General features: G+C 46.2%; 1 protein-coding gene across 1 annotated transcript in view; it reads right to left on the reverse strand.

The window, feature by feature from the left end:
- Positions 1-22,581, reverse strand: part of ALK (ALK receptor tyrosine kinase) — a 2,452,973-nt gene that overhangs the window by 52,609 nt on the left and 2,377,783 nt on the right. The window contains exons 22-24 of the mRNA XM_078647129.1: positions 11,570-11,660; positions 9,581-9,645; positions 3,983-4,112 (exon numbers count right to left, since the gene is read on the reverse strand). Coding sequence (XP_078503255.1) covers positions 3,983-4,112; positions 9,581-9,645; positions 11,570-11,660 — 286 coding nt within the window. The remainder of the gene's footprint in view (positions 1-3,982; positions 4,113-9,580; positions 9,646-11,569; positions 11,661-22,581) is intronic.

The raw sequence follows: 22,581 nt of genomic DNA on the forward strand, positions 1-22,581 counted from the left end.
TGAAGTTGAAGTTTTCAGGTAAAGTGGAGTGTCATCGGCATACTGGTTCATAGAGCCAGGCCTTTCCCTCACCCAGTACATGGTGGATGTCATTCAAGATTGTTAAAGACGCTGTTTCAGTCCATAACCAACTCTAAAACATGACAGGTGGTCTCCTAGAAAGTATTCCTTACCAATGAATTTGGCAATTTAAAAGGAGACACATTTTGTCATGGGTTTTCCCAAGCTAGGGGCGGTTAGAAATTGTTCTGTAATTTTCAGGGAGTTAAGAGCTGATCATTTTGACCGAGATTTCAGAGAACAAAGTCAATTTGGCCTCAATGATGGCAGGAGGAATAAGGTCATATGGGGTGGCAATGAGGCTTTTGACAAGGATGAGGAGGCTATCTTGTAAAAGATTCTTGAAAACATTCCAGGTGTTCATTGATTTGGTTGTGATTATTGTCTGAGAGGCCAAAGAGAGGTCATTGAGTGTAACAAAGTGATATTTTGGGAACAAGTTGAAGAAAGTCTTGCATAAATTGGAATGTAGTGAGCTGTTGAAGTGGATGAATTGGCACAGAGTTCCTGAAAGGTTATCCAAAGTCTGAAGTAGCAAGAGGAGGAATTTGGATTTGGCCGGTTGAATGAGCATTTCTTTAATGCTTTCTAAGTGATTTCATCTTATAGTACCTTTGCTGAAAACACTTTTATTATTAGCACATTGTAGTCATGCCAAATTTAATAGTGAAACACCTTCACATCAAACAGTAATAAGTGATGCTTGCAGGACATGGTAGATAAAAAGTTACTCTAGAAAGGTGTATTTAGTGACCTTCTCAATTTTGGTTTGTTTATATACCAGTTAAATTTAGGGCCTGATTTTGATGGTGGTGGGACTATCACTGCCTGCCACTGTGGCAGTCCCAAGTACTCCATCAAGATGACAGTAGTCAGCCCGCCATGTTTAGATTTTGCAGCTATAGACGGAAGACTGCTGCGTCAGCGGTCTTCTCTGCTGGCCAACAATCCTCTGCCGCTGTCAGTTCGATTTAGATGTTCCAGTAGTGCAGACAGTGTCCTGGCAGCAGATGGAGTGAATCCATGGAGGGGTGGAGACTGGTAAGTACAATTTATTAATGTGTCAATACACATATGTGTCATGTTTGCATGTTATCCATCTATACGCAATGTGATACGCACTTCTGTGGAACATTGTGCACGCCACTCACACAACATGTGCTCACTATTGAATACACACCCACAGACAACATAACAACAAATATGTTTTTAAGTGTTAATATAGGTGTGTTCAATTTACCTTGATTAGTAGGAAAATGAACACTACTGCATTACACATAAAAGAAATATAGCAAGTAAGAGCAAGGCAGTAATACACTAGGCTACAGCAAATATCAGTACATGTTACACAGGACAATTGTACAAGTCGCTTAATTTAGATCTCTGCAACTACAGAGTCGTTTGGCGTTGCTGTGGTGTTGCAGCAGCAAATGAGGACCCTGGACGATGGCGTACATGTCAGAAATGGAAGAGGAAAACAAGAAAATAGGTATGTTTTTACCTCATTTCCTTTGATTCCGGTGACTGGAAATTGGAGGGATTCCCGCCACAGTTGCCTCGGCGGAAAGGCACATTGTAATCAGCTCAGTGGGACTTTTGGCTTGAGTCCCGCCGCCAGTCACTTCTGGTTGTTGTGCCTTTGTCATGGGAGAAGATTCCTGTCGGAGGGGACTGTATTGTGGCGCTCTTTTCGTCTATGGACCCAACACCATCTAAATACAGCAGGTGGACCACCAAGACCGCGGGTGGGACCGCCGAAGAAGCAACAGCGGGACCTGATCTGCCAAGATCTAAATCCAGCCCTTAGTTTCCCCTTTACCAAGCATCATGTCCTTATTGTTTGAGATACTCAACTTAGGTAATTAATACTATTATAAGTGATCAATGAATCCAAAAGGTATTGCAATCCAATATGAATTGGATGATGATGATATCATTAGTGTAAGAAAGGAGTGATAGTTTCCTATCAATTAACTGTAATTAAAAAAAAACAAATAGCAAAGGAGACAGAGTACTGCTTTTCTTGAGTCCATCATTAGTATACATTTTAACGGGCTGGTCTGTACTCTGACCCAAAGAAGGCTTAAATTCATTCCGACAAAGATGGCTCCATGCCCCTAAATGCCATCTTTTCAAGATCATGGGTCAAATACTTAATTATTCCAACATATGCACTAAAAAAGCCCACTTTTTGACTGAAGCTAATGACTGACTCATTCCTAGTTAAAGTCTGCACTTATTTTGCGTGTTTCTTAATTACGGAGTAAAGGTTTTTGCTTAAATGCATCGCATAGATAGATAGATAGATACATACATAGAAAGAGCGAGAGAGAGAAAGCTAAATAGACAGACAGAGAAAGAGATAGATAGATAGATAGATAGATAGATAGATAGATAGATAGATAGATAGATCTTGCTATGACATTTATCTTTATACACATTTCAACAATTTTGTTCTCGTTTTCTTAATTGCTATATGTTTTAGAATCTTCACCTTTACATTCTAAAAGGGATCTCTGCTTGGCAACGGGGTACAAGCATACTGAATAAACGTCACTATGGGGCGAGGGGAGGAAGTCTGGACTATCGAGGCACTGTGGACCTGACTAACAGTTTGATGGTTGGTATGGTGTCCGTCAGAGTGGCGGTGGATCCTCTGCCACCCTGGTGATCTGCAGTCTGCCAAATTTAGAGATGACTGCTGCCCAAAAGTCATCTCTGTACACTAAAAGGAACAGCCATAATGATGGTTCCCATCAATGTATAAAACGTCTGGTAGATGGCCACAGTCAGTTTTGACAGCCAGACATAAAACCTTTAACATGTTTATTGTTTTCCCAAAGAGGAAATTTGTTTCAGAAACAAAAAACGAATGACCCCCACACCCGGGGAGTTTTCTCCCCTGCTCTGGTGGTGTCATTTTTTTTCCGCCCGCCCCACCAGAATGTTGCTGCCAGTGACAGACAGGGAAAAAAGACAATACTCCACCCACCATAAATAGGGCAGGAGGAGTAACGTCCTTTCTCTGACAGCCCCCACACTGTCTGGAGCCTAGCGGCTAGGGCGCTCGACCTCGGACCTGGGGAACTGGTTTCGAGTCTCGGTAATGCCGCTAAAAACCTCCTGTGATTCAGGGGAAATCACTTAATCTCCCCGTGCCTAACAAAATGAGTTCGCGCTATATAAAACACTGCAAAAAAAAAATGAACCAATGGGGGCTCCATCTGCAGTATACCAATGGTCCACCCATCTCTAAATGAGGTGGGCAGACCAAGGGTTTGGTGGATCTTGTACTCCATCATGTTTGCAATGGAGTACCCTGTACGCCAACCTCTAACTTGTCCAATAACTTCAATGCCGTCGCGTTCATCCATCCACTCACCCAGGCCAACTCTCATTAATGCAATAAGACGAGAAATCTGTACATCACTTACCTGTGAAAAGTACCACCATGAATTACACAAGCATGCAGCCACTCCCAACCACATCACAGAAACAAAAGGGAAGTCAGTGAAAGGTTGAGAAAAGAGTGGGCTGCTTGCACTGCTTTTCCAGGAATTTGGGAGAAGAAAGTGTTTTGCATCCAAGAAAAGCACTGCTAGAAGCACACCACAAATATATCAATGGCTCTGCCAGAACTGGTTTGATGATTGAAAATTAAGTTGATAATCAATGACTCATGATAATTATGGTGAGTTCTTAGAAACCAAAATCAGGAAACTGTGGGATGGGGATTCACAAAGTTTATGCTCTATGCTTTCATCAGCCTATGTATAATGAAGTTTTACTGGACATACACCATACGCAAAATACACACTGTGCTGAAATGCAGCCATTCAGCAGTTTGTTACGTGAGAGAAATAGCAAATGTGTGTATCAAAAGGAGGAGCCCTGAGTGTGACATGGCGAGCATCCTTCTTACCAGCCGAGGCCGCGTCTCCCTGAGGAAAGACTTCAGGTCCCCTCCAGCCATCAGCTCCAGCAGGATGAAGCGCGGCAGGGCCTGCAGGCTCACCCCGATGCAGCGCACAATGTTCTGGTGGCTGAACTTGCTGGGGGGATAGATAAAGTCTAGTCAGGTCCACGTGTACTCACATGCCATACTGTACTCAAACTTCTATGCCTCTATAGAGCATTAGCATGCAATTGATGGGTATCACAAAGAATTAGAGGGACCACATTAGGGGCCAGATGTAGGAGCCCTAATACCGGTCGGACCGGACGATTTCGGCCGTTTCCGACCGGTATTAGGGTTTTCAGATGTAGGGGCATGTTATTTTAAGAATCGGTAATTTTACCGATTCGGTAAATATACCCATTCAGTAAAATACCGAATCGGTATATTTACCGAATCGGTAAATCCATATGTAGCTGACACTCCTAAGAGTGCCACAGGCCCTTAAGAGTCGTTATTTTACCACACAATCCTATTGGGTGGTAAAATACCGATTTCAGGTGTGCATGCACATCGGTGCATGCACACCTGTGCCATGTGACACACAGACATACCCTTAGGGCATGTATGTGTGCCACATGTCACCCAAGCCTGTACTTGGGGGGCTAGAGGGTGTCAAAGTGACACCCCCTGCATCCTGGCAGGATTCGGTATTTACCGATTCGGTAAATACCGAATCGGTATTGCCCATTGATTCCTATGGGCTTCAAGGCCCATAGGAATCAATGGGCAATACCGATTCGGTATTTTCCGAATCGGTAAATACCGAATCTTACAGATTCGGTATTCCTGAATTCGGAATTACCTAAATCTGCCCCCTTCCCATTTACAGACTCTTAAATACTGAATCGGTAAAATTCGGTATTTAAGAGTCTGTAAATGGGAATTACCTACATCTAGGCCTAAGGGCCTTATTCTGCATGCCCTGCTATTTCCCATGGTAATATCACACCTGGTAAATACCAAAACATGATACAATATTGACTAGTTGTAATACCGGCATGCCATTATGAGTTATGCTCCTTGGAATGGCAGATAAACTAGCAGTACCACAAGTATTACCCTGCTCCATGGTGTGAAAAATCAGGATGGTGTGGTTTCCCTGCATGAATACTGCCAAGTTCTACACCTGGCAAAAAATGTCAGGGGAAAAAAACAGCGGGTGAGGAAATTTTCACAAAATGCAGAATCTCTATTAGGATGCAAATTCCTATTTTTACTCGAATAAGGATTTACAGGCACACAGAATGAGACATTGATTGAGGCCATATTACTAAGTCATGAGGACTTCAGAAACAACAGCAAAGTAAAAACATATAATGATGATGTGTATGTAAAAAAAACCATTCTGCGCTTTGACGGGGAAAGCCTGAAAATGAAGAAATCATATGACTCTTAGCAGACCAATGAGACAGAAAAAGGAAAAACAGCAGCCCAAGGGCTGCAAATGCCAGTTCACCATATATACTAAACAATTGTGTACAAGCCATGTACATGTGACCAAAACTGCAGATTAGGCGAATACTTGCTGGTATACCTGTGGTTAATTTGGGAAAAAATAAGTGCCAGGGCCCGTGTAAGGAGCACACTACACTCTACACCACCCATTGCCCCTGCTAGCGCTGGCAATGACAGTGCCAACACAACTAAAAACATCACACTCCTAAAAGGGAGACAATTCAAACCATTCAGACCTCAAAGCGATAAGAATGACCATTCCAGGTCCCAAAGCTTTAAGAATGGCGTTGGTGGCAGGTATTAGTCATTTTTTATGTATATGGAAATAATAAACACTTGTTGTTGTGCTCATCTCTAAATCAGACAAACAGCGCCACCATGTGGCAGACTGTCATAATTGCTGGTGTTGCCAATTAAGTGCCGTTGCAGAGCAACTGAAACCACCGGCTCAAATTAAGCAAATTAAGTTTAACCGTTTGAATCCGTTTTGTTTACCCTCTAGAATATTCTGGTGCAGTGAACAGCAATGGATATATCCCAAGATAACTGGCTTCCGAAAGAAGTAGGAATCCCTTTGCAAGTGAAAACAGTGTGTGAGGAGGTAGCAGACAGCAGTCAATGAGGCCACTGCACACCGCTGATGTTCCTTGTATTGTGCCAACGACAAGGGCTACAATAACAACTATTTGTGTAAATATTAACACAGGAGAGGAGGTCTGTTGACCCTGGCGGGCCTCCTTATCTGGATTCGCAGCATTTTGAAAGTATTCTTAGGGAATCCTCTTTTTTGAATGTTACTGGGGAAAAGTTTCTGTGGTTCTCTGAGAATGACCTTTCTGTGCTGTAATAGATAAGTCTATCTGCTAGTAAAAAAAAAAAAAATTAGGGTCAGATTATAGACGCTGTGTAATCACAACGTTTGAAATTCCAATCACAGTTCATAGACTTGGCCCTCTATTACAAAATTTTAGGGACCGGTAATATTTTCGTAATTGTAGCGAACCCTATACATTGTCCTAGCCCCAAACTGGCAGATTTTCCACCTGTGAACATTCCAAGGTGTATGGTTAGGTTTAAGGTGAAAATGGACAGTAACTTTTCAAATTCAGATACTCTAGCCTCTTGAACTGGCAGGCTCCTCTTCCAGACACACATTTTGATGCTGTGCTGCTGCCTGCAGTGCGCCCTCCTAAGACGGGTCACATTCAGCACTAGCACCCACGCCCCACTCTTTGGGACCCCATGGAAGCCCCTCTTTCGGAGCTCTTCCATGCATTTACGGCACCTGGGGGGCTGGGGCAAGGTATTTAGACTCACCCAACACAGGCACTGGGCTCTTTGTTGCCCCACTGCACATGCTGTCACACACCCTATCCCATATCCAAGGTGCTAATGGGGCGTGTTGCTTCTTGTGCTGAACTTTTTAATTATTTATTTGTGTTACAGACGGAGTTAAAGGGCGATCTGGTGGTAGTTTGGTACACAGGGGTACCATCTGAGGGAGCACAACAGGGGTGCCCGATGCCAACCCCCATGAGTCGTTTCGTACGGCCCCGGGATGTAAGCAAAGGTGCCCCGTTAGTCCTTCGGGAGGTTGCAAGCCTGAGCAAATGGGGGCTTGCCCTATACTGCTCTCCCTAAAAATGTGTGAGTAATAATCTGGGACTGGCGGGCACAGATTTAAAAATAGTAGAGCCGAACGGTTTAGCCCACATCACTGTTTGGCTCATCAGGCAGGTGGGCAGTTTAGGTCATTCACCGCTGCCTGCCCTTGGATCGCCCGTAAATTAACCCACCACATTGGCATATTTTACTTACGAAATAAATTAAATAAACCTGTGGCAAACTGTTTAGCCACCAAATCATGTGTTGTCAGAGTTATTCACTGCTTGTGTGATAAGTAACTATTAACCAGGTGTGTGGGGAAGGGTTGCCGATATCGGTGCTATGAGGCATCAGAAGCATCACCAGGGACTCATTCATTGCCATGAAGGCGCAAACCCCTGGAATGAGTGTTCTGAAAAATAACAGTGTGTCTTGTGTCTAGGCCAAAGTTGACTATTTATCTATACTGTATATTATATTTATTTATTTTCTTATGTGGGGGATTCTAAAGAGATACGTACAGCTGACAGGGTCTACAACCTTTACACCGCGGTCAAAACACCGCGGTGCCATTACGACGCGTCTTTTACAACGCAAGTCGTTACCACGACTTGCGCTGGAGGGCGCTCTAGACTAAGGAATAGTAGATTTACTATTCCAACACCTTCCCTACTGTACGTAGGCTGGAGTTGGAATAGTAAATCTTACTATTCCTAAGTCCAGCACCCTACAGCGCAAGTCGTGGTAACGACTTGCGTTGTAAAAGATGCGTTGTGATGTACCGCAATCATTTTGATCGCGTTGTAACATCGTACATCCGCTGACAGAAGCCTTAAAGTTATTTGTTGGAAAGAAGCTTGAGGGAAGGTACAAGGTAATTCAAGTTACGAGCACTTAAAGTCAAAGGCCCACTTTAGACTTGGACAGAGTCAGGGCCTCTGCCTAGGCCTAAACCCATCCCCACCAATTCATTAGCCATGCATTTGATTACAGGGGCAACCAGGCTGTGGCAGGAGAACGGCTGGACAGTGGCAGACATCAGCCTGGCAGTGTGATCGCTACTGTGCTTCGGTGCCGCCTGGTGGCCCTGCAGGGCGGCCTGGGAGAAACAGTGCTTTATGCAGACTCCAAGACCCTGGTAAATCACAGTGGGCCCGATTCACAAACCGCCTCCACAGTCGCAGCAGAGTACCATACTCGTGGCAGAATCTCCGCACTGCAGTTTCTCATTGTGGAACCTCCCCAGCGACTGCCGAGCCAATTGCGGAGCCTCTGCCATGACTGTGGAGTCTCCGCCACGACTGCGGAGGGTCTTTGTGAATAAGGCCCAGGGATTCCTGCTGCACTGCCTTGCTAGTGCGGTGAGCTAGTGGTAAATCTCTTTGAATTTCCCGTAACCCGGGGAGGATGACATGGGGTGTCGGCCAGCTCTGAGCTAGCAGGTTGCACGTTCCCCCCACCATCCTTCTGACACTCCCGGGCAGGTGGAAATTGAACAGTAAAAACTGCACCCTGATTCTTGCATGGGTGGGGCGGGTTGGCGGGCTGCTGGCTGTAATAGAGACGGGAATACTGTTATTTGATTGGCACTAACCATGCACCTACCACACCTTATAATCGAACTTAATGTTTGCTTCCGCCAAGGTAAAAAACAAGGACATTTCGATGTCTTCTTCAGAGTGCTGGGGAGGATTAATGGAAAGTTGTGCAAGGGGAGAGTCATCCATGGGTTGTTAGTGTAATCAATGGCCAAGATCTGGGTACTCCAATGTCGGTCCTGGAAGGCCGGATCTATGCCAGATTTGTAAAATAACTACATTTATCTAAATGTGGATTTGATAAAAAATCTGTCATGGATCCGGCCTTTGAAGACCCCTGATCAAGATAAAGGAATAGTCTATTTAAAAAATGTTCTCAATATACGTATGCTTTAATGGGCCAGACTTCTAATTGTGCGCCAGACAAGAAAGACATATCACTGTACGCAATGTTCAAATGCAGAGTACGTTGTGAAACTATACCAGACCTGGAAGGGGAAAATATGTCAATTGGTCAATGTATCTCAACTGCATCAAGTGATTCAGTGCATGGTGCCAATGACTCTACCATCAAAAACTGAACATCTCAGGGAGGCAACGCAATATGAAGAGTGAGGATGTTGTGAGAAGGGAAGTCAAGAATTGAAAACAAAGAAAAAAAACTGATAAGCAAATCTTCTCCAACAATGCTTCCAATCACTTGGACATCGCTCAGCACATCAGCATGTCCCATCACTCCCGAGCCATATCTTCCAAGGACACAGACTCTCCATCAATAAGAATTCCCAGCTTCCTCCAACAAGTCAAGTTCAGCACAGAAGACACACCCCCTTCATGCTGTATGGTTGTAATTATGAGTCTTCTTCCACCTCTCCCAAATGTACAGTGTTCGGTTGCTCTCTAGCTAGGCTCAGGACATATAAATAGCAAAAAAGCATACATACATGCATAGCTCCAAGATTACCTGATAATAAGAGCTTCCATGAGGAAATCAAGCTCATCCTGTTCAGAGCACACTTCCGGCAACGTCTAGGAAAAGAGCACAGGAGGGGTTTAGAGCAGTGACACTCAACACTTGAGGCCTGCAAAGGCCGCACAAAGTATTGTTGACAACAACATGTATTTACCTATGACTTAAATCAGAAATGGAGTAAGAAACTCCAAAAATGAAGACTGGAGTGAGATGCAGGTTTCTGCTCAAGTTCTAACATTCCTCAAACGTTCTCCGATGTTCACGATCCAAGGGTCAACTTCCAAAATTGACTGTATTTACTGTAAACCGACCTATCACGATGTACAGAGTGAACTCTGGAGTTTTTTTGGTACATCCAGTTCCAACTGTGGAACTACAGATATATTCAGAAAAATAAAAGCAATATCAACATTTCTTTTCCCTTTCTTTCACACAAAGTTCACAAAAGGGCCCGTTTGTTTGGGAAAGAGGAGGAGTAAGCCTCAAAGGTTAGGTGAGTTTTGTTTATAAAACCATTCTATACGTGATATGCTCTGGGTCAGTCTTGAAAGCCTGTGAAAGATGAAGAATAATGTTGAATTTTCTTTGCGCTGGCTTTCATGGAAAGCCTTGTCCTCCACAGTTCATTGGCCTCTTCCCAGCAATGAAAAACCAAAACACACTGCTATGACATCACACTGCTCGGAAGCAGGGCCAAGGCTGCCTCCTCAGTCACCCCCACCGTGTCTGGTCTTCTAAGACCCTGGGGAAGGGGTTGAACGGTGGCTACTAACTTGGATCAGGCTTCTAAAGGGAGCTCCCTCATTTAATGGTACCGGAAGCACCCCTCCCTATCTGGGTGTCTGCTTCCCACGAAGATTCTGGTGGCAAGTTGTCAAGGCCTCTCTAGATGTAATTGCCCCGTGGTGTGCTGGGGTCCAAGGGGCCTCTGGTCTGAGATCTCCTGACTCCCCCTTTCCTCTCTCCGGACGGCTGCCATCAGGGGGCGCATTGGTAGTGTGCCACCTTTTAGGTGGCGCACTATCAGAGCACCTCCTGACAGCTTCTTTACCTCTGCGCCCGCATCTAAAATGTGGCGCGGGTGCAGAGGCAAAGAGATTCCATCATTTGCATAGGGTCACGCCTACATGCAAATGAGGGAAAACCTCTGGGGATAGCACTGGCGTCATATGTGGTAAGGAGTTATCTGTATTACAGAAAGGGACACACAAGTGCCTGTGGCCCTTTCTGTAATACCAAAGTGCCCCGGGGGAGGGGGGGGGAGTGGTAAGCAGGCACACATGCCCACTGCACCCCTGGGGCCTGGGGCACTTTCCATAATACGGCCCAATGTAGAGTTCAACAGTCAAATCCTCTTCCTGAAGATCACTGTTTCCTTCTTGTCAGTGTTCAACTTTAGACAGGTGGGCTTCCTTCAATTCAGTCATGCAGGCATTGAACTTGATCCAGGTACTGCACGTCTTGTCCATGAGGGACAGAATGAGTTGCGTGTCATCTGCTAATGCAATATTTATCTTTTATGGCACTGGCACACTCCCTACGCCACTGCACTGGTCTTGCTTCAAAAAAAATAATGTGCCAGTTGAGAATACCTAATCTTTCAACACGTTTAGGGATCAGAGCACATGCGTTGGAAACTAATTAACAGTATCCGAGTTCCCAGGTTTAAAATATGCCGGTACATCCGGTTCCATCAAAGCCAAAATCCAGGTAGACCATAAGAAAACATGAATTTCCCTACAGCAAATCAGAATACCAATGAACAATAAATAATAATTCTGCCTAGAAATATTTGTTATGTTTAGCACAACAACAAACTTATAGACAAACCTGAATAAGCATAAACAGATTCAATAACTGAGGTTGAGTGGCTATATGTAGGCAAAAGTTATTTTCAAGTAGGAATAACATAGCATATCTAACATATCAGAATGCCATTTCCACACAAGATGAAGCAGAGGGCAGTTTAATGTTACTTACTTTCACAGCCACCTTCAAAGGATTGGGGTCGTTGGCATTCACAAGCACTTGCCCTTCATACACCTCACCAAATGCCCCGTGGCCCAGTCCCCTGAAGAGCAAAACGGCAGATGGTTACTGTATGGCTACGGCTATGGCATGCAGCAGGGTAGCAAGGATACAATAGGGCCTACTGTATACATGGACTCTGGGAGCACAAGCCCGAGTCTTGGAAGTAAAACACAGCTTTTATTGGGATGGAGTGGGTGCCTTAGACTCCTGGGTTCTGGCACCGGGTGCCACTGCACCGGGTGCCACTGCACCTGCTGCATAGTTGAAAGCTACTCATGTACTTAGTTTCCAGGTCTATTTTTAATCCACCACTGCCATTACCTCCATGTGTTGTAAATCAAATACCATTAAATTGAGTGATTCTAAAATCCATTGCTTGCAGTGCTTGGTGAGCAAAAGAACGATGGATTTAACCCAGATCTTTTGACTGTGGATGAATGTTTGATTTGCTCGGCATTCCGTCCATCATCTGCGTGTCTTTTGCTTTATCACCCTAAGTGCACCAGTTATGCTCAGACCTGGGTCCGGGCTCACTGTGCCATTAGATTCAAGCTAGCCTGGCTGATGAGGGGTGATGCCCAAAACCGCTCCCAGTATTCTTGTTTTCGGTCCAGGGAAGACCTGGCTTGGCAGTTTGGGCTGGACTGTTCCCATTAGGCACAGGGTCAAGACTGATTTGCATATGGCCATGTCTGAACTGGGGTGGCATGGTGAGCAAATGAACAATGAATTCAACCCAGATCTCTTGACTGGGGTTGAATGTTTGATTTGCTCTGCATCCCGTGCATAATCTGTGTGTCTTTTGCTTTAAGAAAAGGGAGAAGTGCTACGAAAAGTTATTATCATTTAAAACGTCTTGATGAGAATACTTCTCATCAAGACTCTTTCTTAGTATTACGCATACCACACAATTTAAACTTATATATGATGAATACCACACGTTTTAAACTCATGGCAATCATTGCACTGTACTACAGGTGACTTGTCCAATGTCCCTGTCAGAAGGGACACTGAACTTGAGTTGTTGACAACTTGCAGTTCAATGTCTTTAACAGTGTCCTTATGCGAACAGTGGTAAAAAGGAATCGCCAAGACAGCATTATGTTTCACTTACAATCTTCACATTTTAAAACAGAAAAATAGAAACTTCAAGTGTAAAACATTTCTTTACTTTTTTTTTACACAGTCGAATCTCTTATTAAGTGTGTGCTGTACAATATACCCAGCGTGTATATGGTTCCTAGTCATGTAGTAGGGGAGAGCAGGGTGACTCATCAGTGAGCAGCAAATAAAAAAAATCAAAGTTGTGTAATGAGATATTAACATGACAACAGGTTTCTTTTTAGGTCTTGCCTAGGAAGAGCATGCGCTGCCTCTCGAGGCATGTTGTTTCTAGTGTATAGGCATTCAGCAGGATCATAGCTCTTGATTGGTTTCTTCATGTGCTTTTTAAAAATCCTTTATTTTCATTGGTCAATGGCTTACATTTGTCCCTCGTTTTGCTGTTTGGTCACACCCTGGACTCTACCCTTGTTACATTTATTATTTCCCGATCTGCCATATACGTTACTGTTGCACACTACTTTTTCTTTTGCCTTGGCTTCTTTTGTTAATTTCCTGCTCATGTTCCCTGTTTCTGCTCGTAGCTACAAGCACCGCCTGCGTCCCGCTTTTTATTCACCCGGTGTCCATGTTACCTTTAGCCCCTCTCGCCCCTCCTCATGCTGTTCAAGTTGCAAATTCCACACTACCCTCCCGCTGTCCATGTTGACCACCTTCTGACTTCTGGGCAGCTTGATGACGGAGGCGGCATCATGGCGCACACTCCCTGCTGCGCTACCGTGAAGCGCGACCGTCTGTGTATGTGAGTATGCTTCATAGGGTTTTAACTTAGCCTTGCTAAATCTACTACCCACACTCATACGTTCTGTGCTCCTTTTGTTTACCACACTCTCTGCTGCTTTACCGTGAAGTGCGTCCGTGTATGTGAGTATGCTTCATAGCACTTTAACTGGTGGAAAAAATAAATAAAAAAAAAACTGAGCTTTGTTAAATCTACTACCCACACTCATACGTTCTGTTACGTTTGTGCTCGTTTTGTTTACCACACTCCTCCCGCACACACTCCCTGCAGCTTTACCGTGAAGTGCGTCCGTGTATGTGAGTATGCTTCATAGCACTTTAAATGAGCTTTGTTAAATCTATTACCCACACTCCATACGTTCCGTTTGTGCTCCCTTTGCTTACCACACTCCTGCAGCTGTTTTTTTTTCTTCTTCTATTTGGCATTGGAAAAACTCCACCCTAAAATATTGAAGCTCTTTACACAAACACAAGTGGCATTACAGAGGAGCATGGATATAAGATAGCTGGCACTTCTTTGGAAGGCACAATTATAATGCATTTAAAGTATGCATTCAAAATCAACTCCGGCCATCTGGATAAAACTTTATTTGTGTCTTATTTTCTAGAGAAAATGCCAGGTGCTGAGACTATGGACTTTAGAAATAGATTATTAACCTGCAGTTGTTTCTATCTCTTGGGGTAAATGGGTAACTCACTGGGATGTTTTAGGAGCGCTTTGAACAGCTTCCATTTTAAAACACGCTTCTTTCCTATATAAGCAAGCCATACCTAAGATTTCTGGCTTACATAAAAACAGACGAGGCAGTGCGTGTGCGAATGTTTGCAACCACTTCACTAATGGATTATATTAATGAATGTCTCATCACAGCAAGTTAAGTCCGAAATGTACTTATTTGTAAACTAGGGGCGATGCTTCGGACAGGTGATGTAATAGGCAGCTGATTGGGGCGTAACTCTGGCACATCATGAAAGGGTACTGTTAAACTAACAAAAGACCCACTTATGATATTAACCACTGGCCATAGAGCCTGCAAAGTCGTCCACTGTGTGAAAGCTGCAGAGACCACAATTATAAATTAAATATTCAATTTACTAACCACTTTTTGCACATGGTCGTGACAGTCAAGCAAAGTAATTCAATTATGGACATCTTCGCTCAGTATTTTTTAAAACTTATTTTGCCCAAAGAAGATAAAACACAAGTTTACTCATATAACGCTCCAAATACATGTTTTCTTTTTCTCTATTTTGCAGCCCAGGTCTGTGAAATCCTATTGCAACGCTACATGATACTCTTGAATAATGTATGTCTTTATGAAAACAGATCCAATTGTGAGCCTCCCTACAAACACCAAGGCGTCAGTCACTGCAAGCGGCCTGTTAAAATTCATTTTATGGTGTTCACTTTTACTGAAGGAAGGTAATTAAACCTGCTGCATATTAACCCTATGGAAACAAACTTGTTTTATTTCATACCAGGATAGCACTCCTGCTCATGGTTTGTATCCCTCCGAGGATGCGGCACACAACAATCCCAATAACCTGCACCATGGCTGCTGACTGTAGCTTTGCTGTGCCTTAAACGATCAGACAAACATCTACATTTTATACTGGTCGTGGAAGCAACAGGGGCGTCTTTCATTCACCAACCTCAAACTTCATTATTATAAAATGGAATCCCAGCTACCGGCATTGTCTTGCTGTGTGATCTCAGGCAATTTTGGAAGGCGTCCACATGTTATACCTTCGGGGTGGTCACATTATCACATAAGTGGATATCCTTATTATCTAACTTGTGGTAGGTGAGCTTTAGCAGTTGTGTTGGGTACAATGTGATCCTAGTGCCTTACGTCTCCTCTAGGATGCGGGATTTGTGCGGTGAGCAATCTCCACCATTCTGGTTTTTGGTGATTTCACTTTTCAATCTCCACAGGGACCAGCCTTTTTGAGGCAGCCTTCTTGCAAAAGGTTCTCGCTTCTGGTAGGTGGGACCATCTTTCTCTTTCTTTCTGCAGTAACTCTTTCAATACCTTCGCTCCCCTGGTAGGTGGCCTCTTTTGCCTCTTTCACCACTCCATCCTACCCATGAACATGATGACAAGGAGCCCCATAAAGTCTCCAGTCATGTGTCCTGACATCAGTTTTCTTATTTGTAGCGCCACAAAACACAGATCTGGGCTTAGCTCCTACCTATTTGTTTTTTCCCACCAAAAAGCCAAAGCAAACCACACAGTTCAACGCTATACAATTTAACTCCACACATTTCCAATCCACACCACATCATTCTACACCAAACCAAATAATTCAACTCGACAACACAATTACACAACACATCCCATACATCCAATCCACACCACAGAATTCATCATCATGACACAAATTTTAAAAGCACACCACAGAATTAAACTCCACTACATACCACTCCACAACACAAAATACCATTCCACATAATTCCACTCGAGAACACAAAATTCCACTTCACATAATTGCAGTACACTCAAAACCACATTATTACTATCCACATATTTCCCCTGCACACCATGCCACATAATTCCACTACACAAATCCACTCAACACCATACAATTCCACGCCACACAATTCAAATCCAACCCAAATAATTCCACTACATACCGCATACATACACTCCATAACACATGGGTAAAATACATTGTCATTTACAACACTAATAGCTCTAACTCAAACAAATGCGAGAGCTATTGCATTTCCAATGCTTGTTTATTGTACTGCCTGCCTGCCACTTGCAACCCCTGGAAATGTATACAGAAAGAGGATGTGCGAGTAAGGTCCAAAGCTGCTGATTTTGGAGCTGGGAAACCGGGGTCGTATCTCGGCGGCCTCTCAACATCCTGTGATTCTGGGCAAATCACTTACAGCCTGATTCATGTACGGGCCGTTTTGCGTGTCCCTAATAGCGATTAATAGCGACTCGCTATTGAGGAAACGCAAAACGGCATTCATGTACTTTTCGGGGAAAAAATAGCGACTCGCACGCGGGCGCTAAAGCCGTTAGCGACCGACAAAAAACGCAGAAAAATCGCTATTTCCGGCTACCTGCGATCGGGATAGCGACTTGCAATCCCGATCGCACGGGATAGCGAGTCGCAATCCCGATCGCACGGGATAGCGACTCGCAATCCCGTGGCATCGGGAATGCGAGTCGCAATCTCGCGGGATCTGGAAAACGGGAAGACGCATCACGAGCACCGTGATGACATCACAACCAGGAAGCAGCCAAATCCCACCCCCAAACAACACAGTGACGCTATCAGTCGAGTGTTGAAGACCGAAAGCTGCCGCTAAACTGCCGTTAGCGACTCACAACCCCGCCGAAATAGCGACCGCCATGTCGGACGAACCCCAGCCAGGCCCCAGCAACAGCGCTGGCCGCAAGCGCAAACTGAAATTCTCCGAACAGGAGCTGGAGAACCTCATAGAAGGGGTGGTGGCCAACCACGACCAGCTGTTTGGTGCCAACTCCCGGAGGGTCCCAGAGCAGGAGAAGAGGAGGATCTGGGTGGGGATTGCCTCCAGTGTCAACTCTGTGGGCGTTGCGGACAGGTCTCTGGAGGAGCTTAAAAAGCGGTGGTACGACCTCCGAGGGCGTGCCAAGGAGAGGGTGGCGGAGCGCCTTGGTGAGGCATCAGGCACCGGAGGTGGTGGACCGACTGTCCCACCCAACACCCCCCTGGAGGACCAGGTAGAGGACACCTTGGAGAGGGAGGCGTGTGTTGGCGTGACCCCTCTGGACTCCTCCCGCCCCACCCAAGACACCCAAGGTAAGTGGCATGCGACTGCGACCCTGTCCCCTATGACCGCCCCTGACCAAATAGGCTCACCCATTGGCCCTTAGTCATGCCTATGTTGTGCATCAGGAAATGCCCTGAAGCATTGTGGGAGACGTAGTATGTCCACAATGTAGTAGTACCACAATGCGGCCAGAAAGGTTCCAAAGTGCGCAAATACACAGCCACCCAGGGAATGACACCCAGCATGCATGTTACATCTGCACGTCTGACAGTCACATGCACCTAATGAGTATCCACTTACCCTCACAGGTGCAGGTGATAGCAGTGACAGTGAGAGGCTGCTGATCGATGAGGAGGCCCAGGAGGAGGAATCCCTACCTGAGACCCAGCCACCAGCCCCTGCAGCAGCGCCAACACCAGCAGCCAGGCCCCCGCCTCTGCTGCTACAACACCTGCAGGCCCACCGGCTGCCAAGGCCAGGCCCCCCGCCTCTGCTGCTACAACACCTGCAGGCCCACCGGCTGCCAAGGCCAGGCCCCCCGCCTCTGCTGCTACAACACCTGCAGGCCCACCGGCTGCCAAGGCCAGGCCCCCCGCCTCTGCTGCTACAACACCTGCAGGCCCACCGGCTGCCAGAGCCAGGCACCCCACCAATGTGCCTCCAGTGGCTGCCGCACCTGCAACACCAGCTGCTACAACACCTGCAGCACGTCCAATAAGATCTGGCCCAGCCACATCCGCTACACAGCGGCCCAACAGCAGGCGGGGCAATGGGCATCTCCATGCCTGCATGAGCGTGGAGCGGCGCATGCTCCGCATACACCAGCGCCAGTCCCAGCAGCAAGGAGCAATCCAGCCCCAGCTGCATAAGATAGGCCGCAATGTGGCTGGAGTCGGCGAGAGGATGGACCGCATGACGGCGGCCATGGACCGCATGACGGCGGCTATGGAAGACAACACTGCAGCGCTGGTGAAGCACCGCAGTGTTGCAAGCAGGCGCCACCACCAACTGCTGAGCCGGCTGTCCACCTATAGCCGCTCCAATTATGTCTCGGCAAATGCCACCACCCTGCTTGCGCGGCGCTCGTTGACCCAGCAGCACCAACTGGTCCAGTGCTGCGAGGATATTACCCGGGTGCTGGAGCACTTGACCACCGCCGTCACCGCACTGCACGCACCTGTGCTACCGGCAATTGTGGGGGGTGATGATGCTAGTGAGGGTGCCTCCAGTGTCAGCAGCCACTCTGCCACGCAGGCCCCCCCACCTAGGCGCAGCACCAGGGCTACGCCTGCTCAAGCTGCCCAGGATGAGGAAGAGCCTCACAGGCGCCTGGGAATTGTGCGCCGGAGGCGCCAATGACATTGTGTCAGGGACACAGGCGCAGGCTGAAGTTAAGCCTGCCATGAACCGTCTCATGCAGTATGCATGAATACTGCATTTTGTAAATAGTTGTTACCAAGACCCTTTATTTTTTTGTGATTCAAACAAATACATTTATTTTGGTGCACACATACGCCTTGTGTAATCATTACAGTTTGCATGCAATTGTGATATGTGGGGTGGGGGAAGGGGGTGGGCTAGAAATTGTTAGCTGTGATGTGGTTGCGACGTCTGTGGCCTTCAGCTGGGTTCTCCCCGCGTGCATGGTGCGCATGTGCTGGTGGCCGGTCGTCCCCCTCAGATTCACTGCCTGAGATGTCAACTGGTATCCGGCGCTTGGTTGCAATGTTATGAAGCATTGCACAGACAGCCACAATGCGGCAGCACGCTGCAGGACTGTAATACATGGCCCCACCTGTCTTGTGCAGTATACGGAACCTGCTCTTGAGCAGGCCAAATGTCCTTTCAATACAGTTCCTTGTCCGGATGTGCGCAACATTGTAGCGGCGTTGCTGAGGTGTGGCAGGGTTGAGGTAAGGGGTCAGGAGGTATTCCCGTAGGGCGTAGCCACTGTCACCTGAATGAGAGGAGCAGATGTTGATTGCCTGTGCAGCGCAGTTACTTCATAGCAATGTGACATTGTCGACAAAGTGTACTTACCAAGTAGGTGTCCTTCCCCAAACTCTCCCCTGATCAGTCGTGTGTGGAGTCCGCTGTGCCTGAAGATAAAGGAGTCATGGGTACTCCCTGGGTACTGGGCCACAATGTCAGTGATGATGGTCTTGGCATTGCAGACCATCTGTATGTTGAGGGAGTGGTACGACTTCCTGTTGCGGTACATATACTCCGTGCCAGCTGGTGGGCAGATGGCGACGTGGGTACAGTCTATGCAGCCGAGGACATGGGGAAAATGGGCAACATTATAAAAGTGTAGTTTTGTCAGGTCCAATTCCTGTTGGCTCGTGGGAAATGTGATGTGCCGGTGGAGCTGGCTGAGCATGGCGTCAACAAAAGTGTGGAGGCAGCGTGACATGGTGGGCTGGGATATCCCCCCAGCAGCGGCTACTATGCCCTGGAAACTGCCGGATGCCAGGAGGTGCAGGCTGCACAATACCTGCACATGTGTGGGCACAGAATTGTTTCGCCTTGTTGGGTGCTGCATGATGGGGTCGAGTTCTTGTATCAGCCAGGTGATCATTTCCCCATTCAGCCTGTATTTAGCATAAATCTGTTCTCTGGTTTGCCCCAGCAAGGTGAGCCGCTGCCGGTAAATCCTTGCCTGCCTCATGCGTCTCCTCCGTGCTGCTCGCTGTAGCCTTCGCCGCCTCACCACCATGTACATCCCAGGCATTGTGGAACGCCTATTGCTGCTGCTGAATGTCCTTATGTGTGATTGGTCAGGCCTGGACCTGTTGGTGATTGGCTAACAGTTTTTCAAATTTTGGTTAATCATGGCTTTTATGGTTACCACCTGCTTTGAGTTGTCCTTAAATTGCGCCGCGCAAATGTGCGATTTAGCGCTTTTTCGCTAATGTATTTCTTTCATGAATGCCGATTGAGACAATATTGCGTTTCGCTATTCAATTCGCAGATTCCGTGGTTGGTCGCTATTTCAGTATCGCTAATGCTCGACTTCCCGGAGTCTGCGACTTTTACAGCGTAATCGCTATTCCGCTCGCTATTATTTTTTAGCGATTTCGCTATTTCGTACTTGAATGCCGATTCCGTGTTTTGCACTCGCAATTGCGTTTTCGCAGCCATTGCGGGCGCTATTTCGCTTCATGAATCAGGCTGTTAATCTCTGTGTTTCCACAAAAAATTAATTGTCCTTGTGTAAAGTAACTGGTGCTCGGGTTAAATTCGCACTACATAAACCTGCAAAAAAAAAAAACAATAACAAAAACACACCTGCGATTTTCTCGTAAATAGGTTAGGTAACTAATACTAGCCACAACTATGAACTAGGAAACACACTCAGGAAGATGCAATAGCGACATCTAGCGGCTTACCGTACATTAACAGCTTCAAAAAGTCTATCGTGTCAGAAAAAAACAGCCCTGGGCGAAAAGCCAAACTATTTCCTTGGCATGGACCTATTTCTAATTATTTATTTAGCTAATCAATCATGAATGTTGTGCACACTTCCAGGGCTTCTAGAGATCCTGGGTGGGCATCGGAAGGAAACAAATCTGCAGCGGGTAGGCGGCGCAGAAACAGAATGGTGAAGTGCAGAGGCTGTCTATTGATTAGATGCAACTTCGAGAGAGGCCTTTGAAATTGACAAGTATCTGCAAGGAACTGCCTATTCTGGTTGCTGTATTAGGAGCCGAGAAAAAGCTCAGAATGTTTTATCAGTCGCCCCACATTAGTCATGTTTCATTTCTGCATAGTTATAGTTGGGGTTTTTACACCTTTTTGAAAAATACCAACAGGAAAAAATAGGCCATTCCACAATACAGAGAGAAACGTGTTATGTTATAATGACAAAACTGAAGGCTTTTTAAAGTGCTTTATTCTAAGTTCCTTATATAAAATACTCTGGCTCATATTACCCACCCTAACTAGTTTTCACTTCTTACATCTCTGAGGAAATACAACTTGCATCATGGCATTTTTAGGTCTTGCCTAGCAGAAAGCACAAGCTGTCGGAAATACCTACTGTAACCCTACAGTAGACTTAGAGGCTGCTTTGCTTACCACTGGTGGCTTTACTCTCACTGCACATTTCATGATTTTTTTTGTCTGCTTTTGTGGGCTTTCCTTCCTCAAATGGTTTCATTTGAGATGTCCTCAGTAATATCACCAATAATGCCATCTAATATGTCATTAGCAAAGTAATATGTGAGGTCAAAACCAGTGCATGGGAAGGGTACAAGTTATAGTTAGCTCAGTAAACTATAACTGGGCAATTTCAATGTTTTATTTGTTTTTTAAACATTAGTTTTTAATCTTATTTTATCACCTACCCATAATGCCACTATAACCTTTGCTTTTTTCAGTGAATACTATTTTTAACATGAGAAAGATCTTATTACCATACCTATCTATAATGTCACTTTAACCTTATGTTTTTCAGTGAATTTCTGGGTGTTTGTGTGAATGGATGTATGGATCAGTGAGCGGATGTGAGAGTGCTTGTATGGATGTGCAAATAGGTATGTAAGAGGTTGTGTGGGTGTGTGGCCTTTTTGTAATAGGGATGGGGGCAGCACAGCCCCCCCCTTCCTGGGCCAATTTTGGCCCCAGGGACCCCATCACCTGCGGCCAGGCCGTTTTTTAAATTAGTTTGTATTTAGAGGAGGGGGCTGTGCAGCCCCCCTTCCAGGCTTACCCCATCCCCTCTGGGACCCAGCATACCTATAATAGAGGAATGAGGCCATGCAGCCCTTTCCCTGAGCCAATTTTGGCCCCAAAACCCCATCCCTTGGGGCCCGGCCATTTAAAGATGGGGGCTGAACAGCTCTCTCCCCGGCCCGAATTCGGCCCTGGGGACCACATCCCAGGGCCAGGACATTAAAAGTGGGTGCCTCAAGGGCACCCACTCCCCACTGGGACTGAGTGGGGAGCCTGAAGGCCCCCACTGTCCCTTCTGTCGGCCTGCATCCTGCCTGAGCTGCCATTGCTTTCACAGAGAGGGAGCTGCTGACTATGCAGCTCTCTCTCTGTGAAAGCAATCCTGGTCTGCTTCTAGCAAGTGAGAGCATTTTTTATGCTCTAACTTGCTAGAACAGCAAACACATATGTTCCGGGTTCCGGTCCCCAAGGCCATGTATGCCTCTAGGAGGAGGGCACGCAGCCCCCGTCCTTTTTAATTTGCAGGGCCTGTTCTGGGGAGGTGGCAGTCCCCCGGGCTGAAAACAGCCCAGAAGGAGGGCCGCTCGGTTCACCCCCCTTTAAAAATAAGATGGCCCCGGGAGGTGGTAGACCCCGGGTGGTTTCTGAGGCC

This window comes from Lissotriton helveticus, chromosome 6, assembly GCF_964261635.1.
Source record: "Lissotriton helveticus chromosome 6, aLisHel1.1, whole genome shotgun sequence".
NCBI lineage: Eukaryota > Metazoa > Chordata > Amphibia > Caudata > Salamandridae > Lissotriton > Lissotriton helveticus.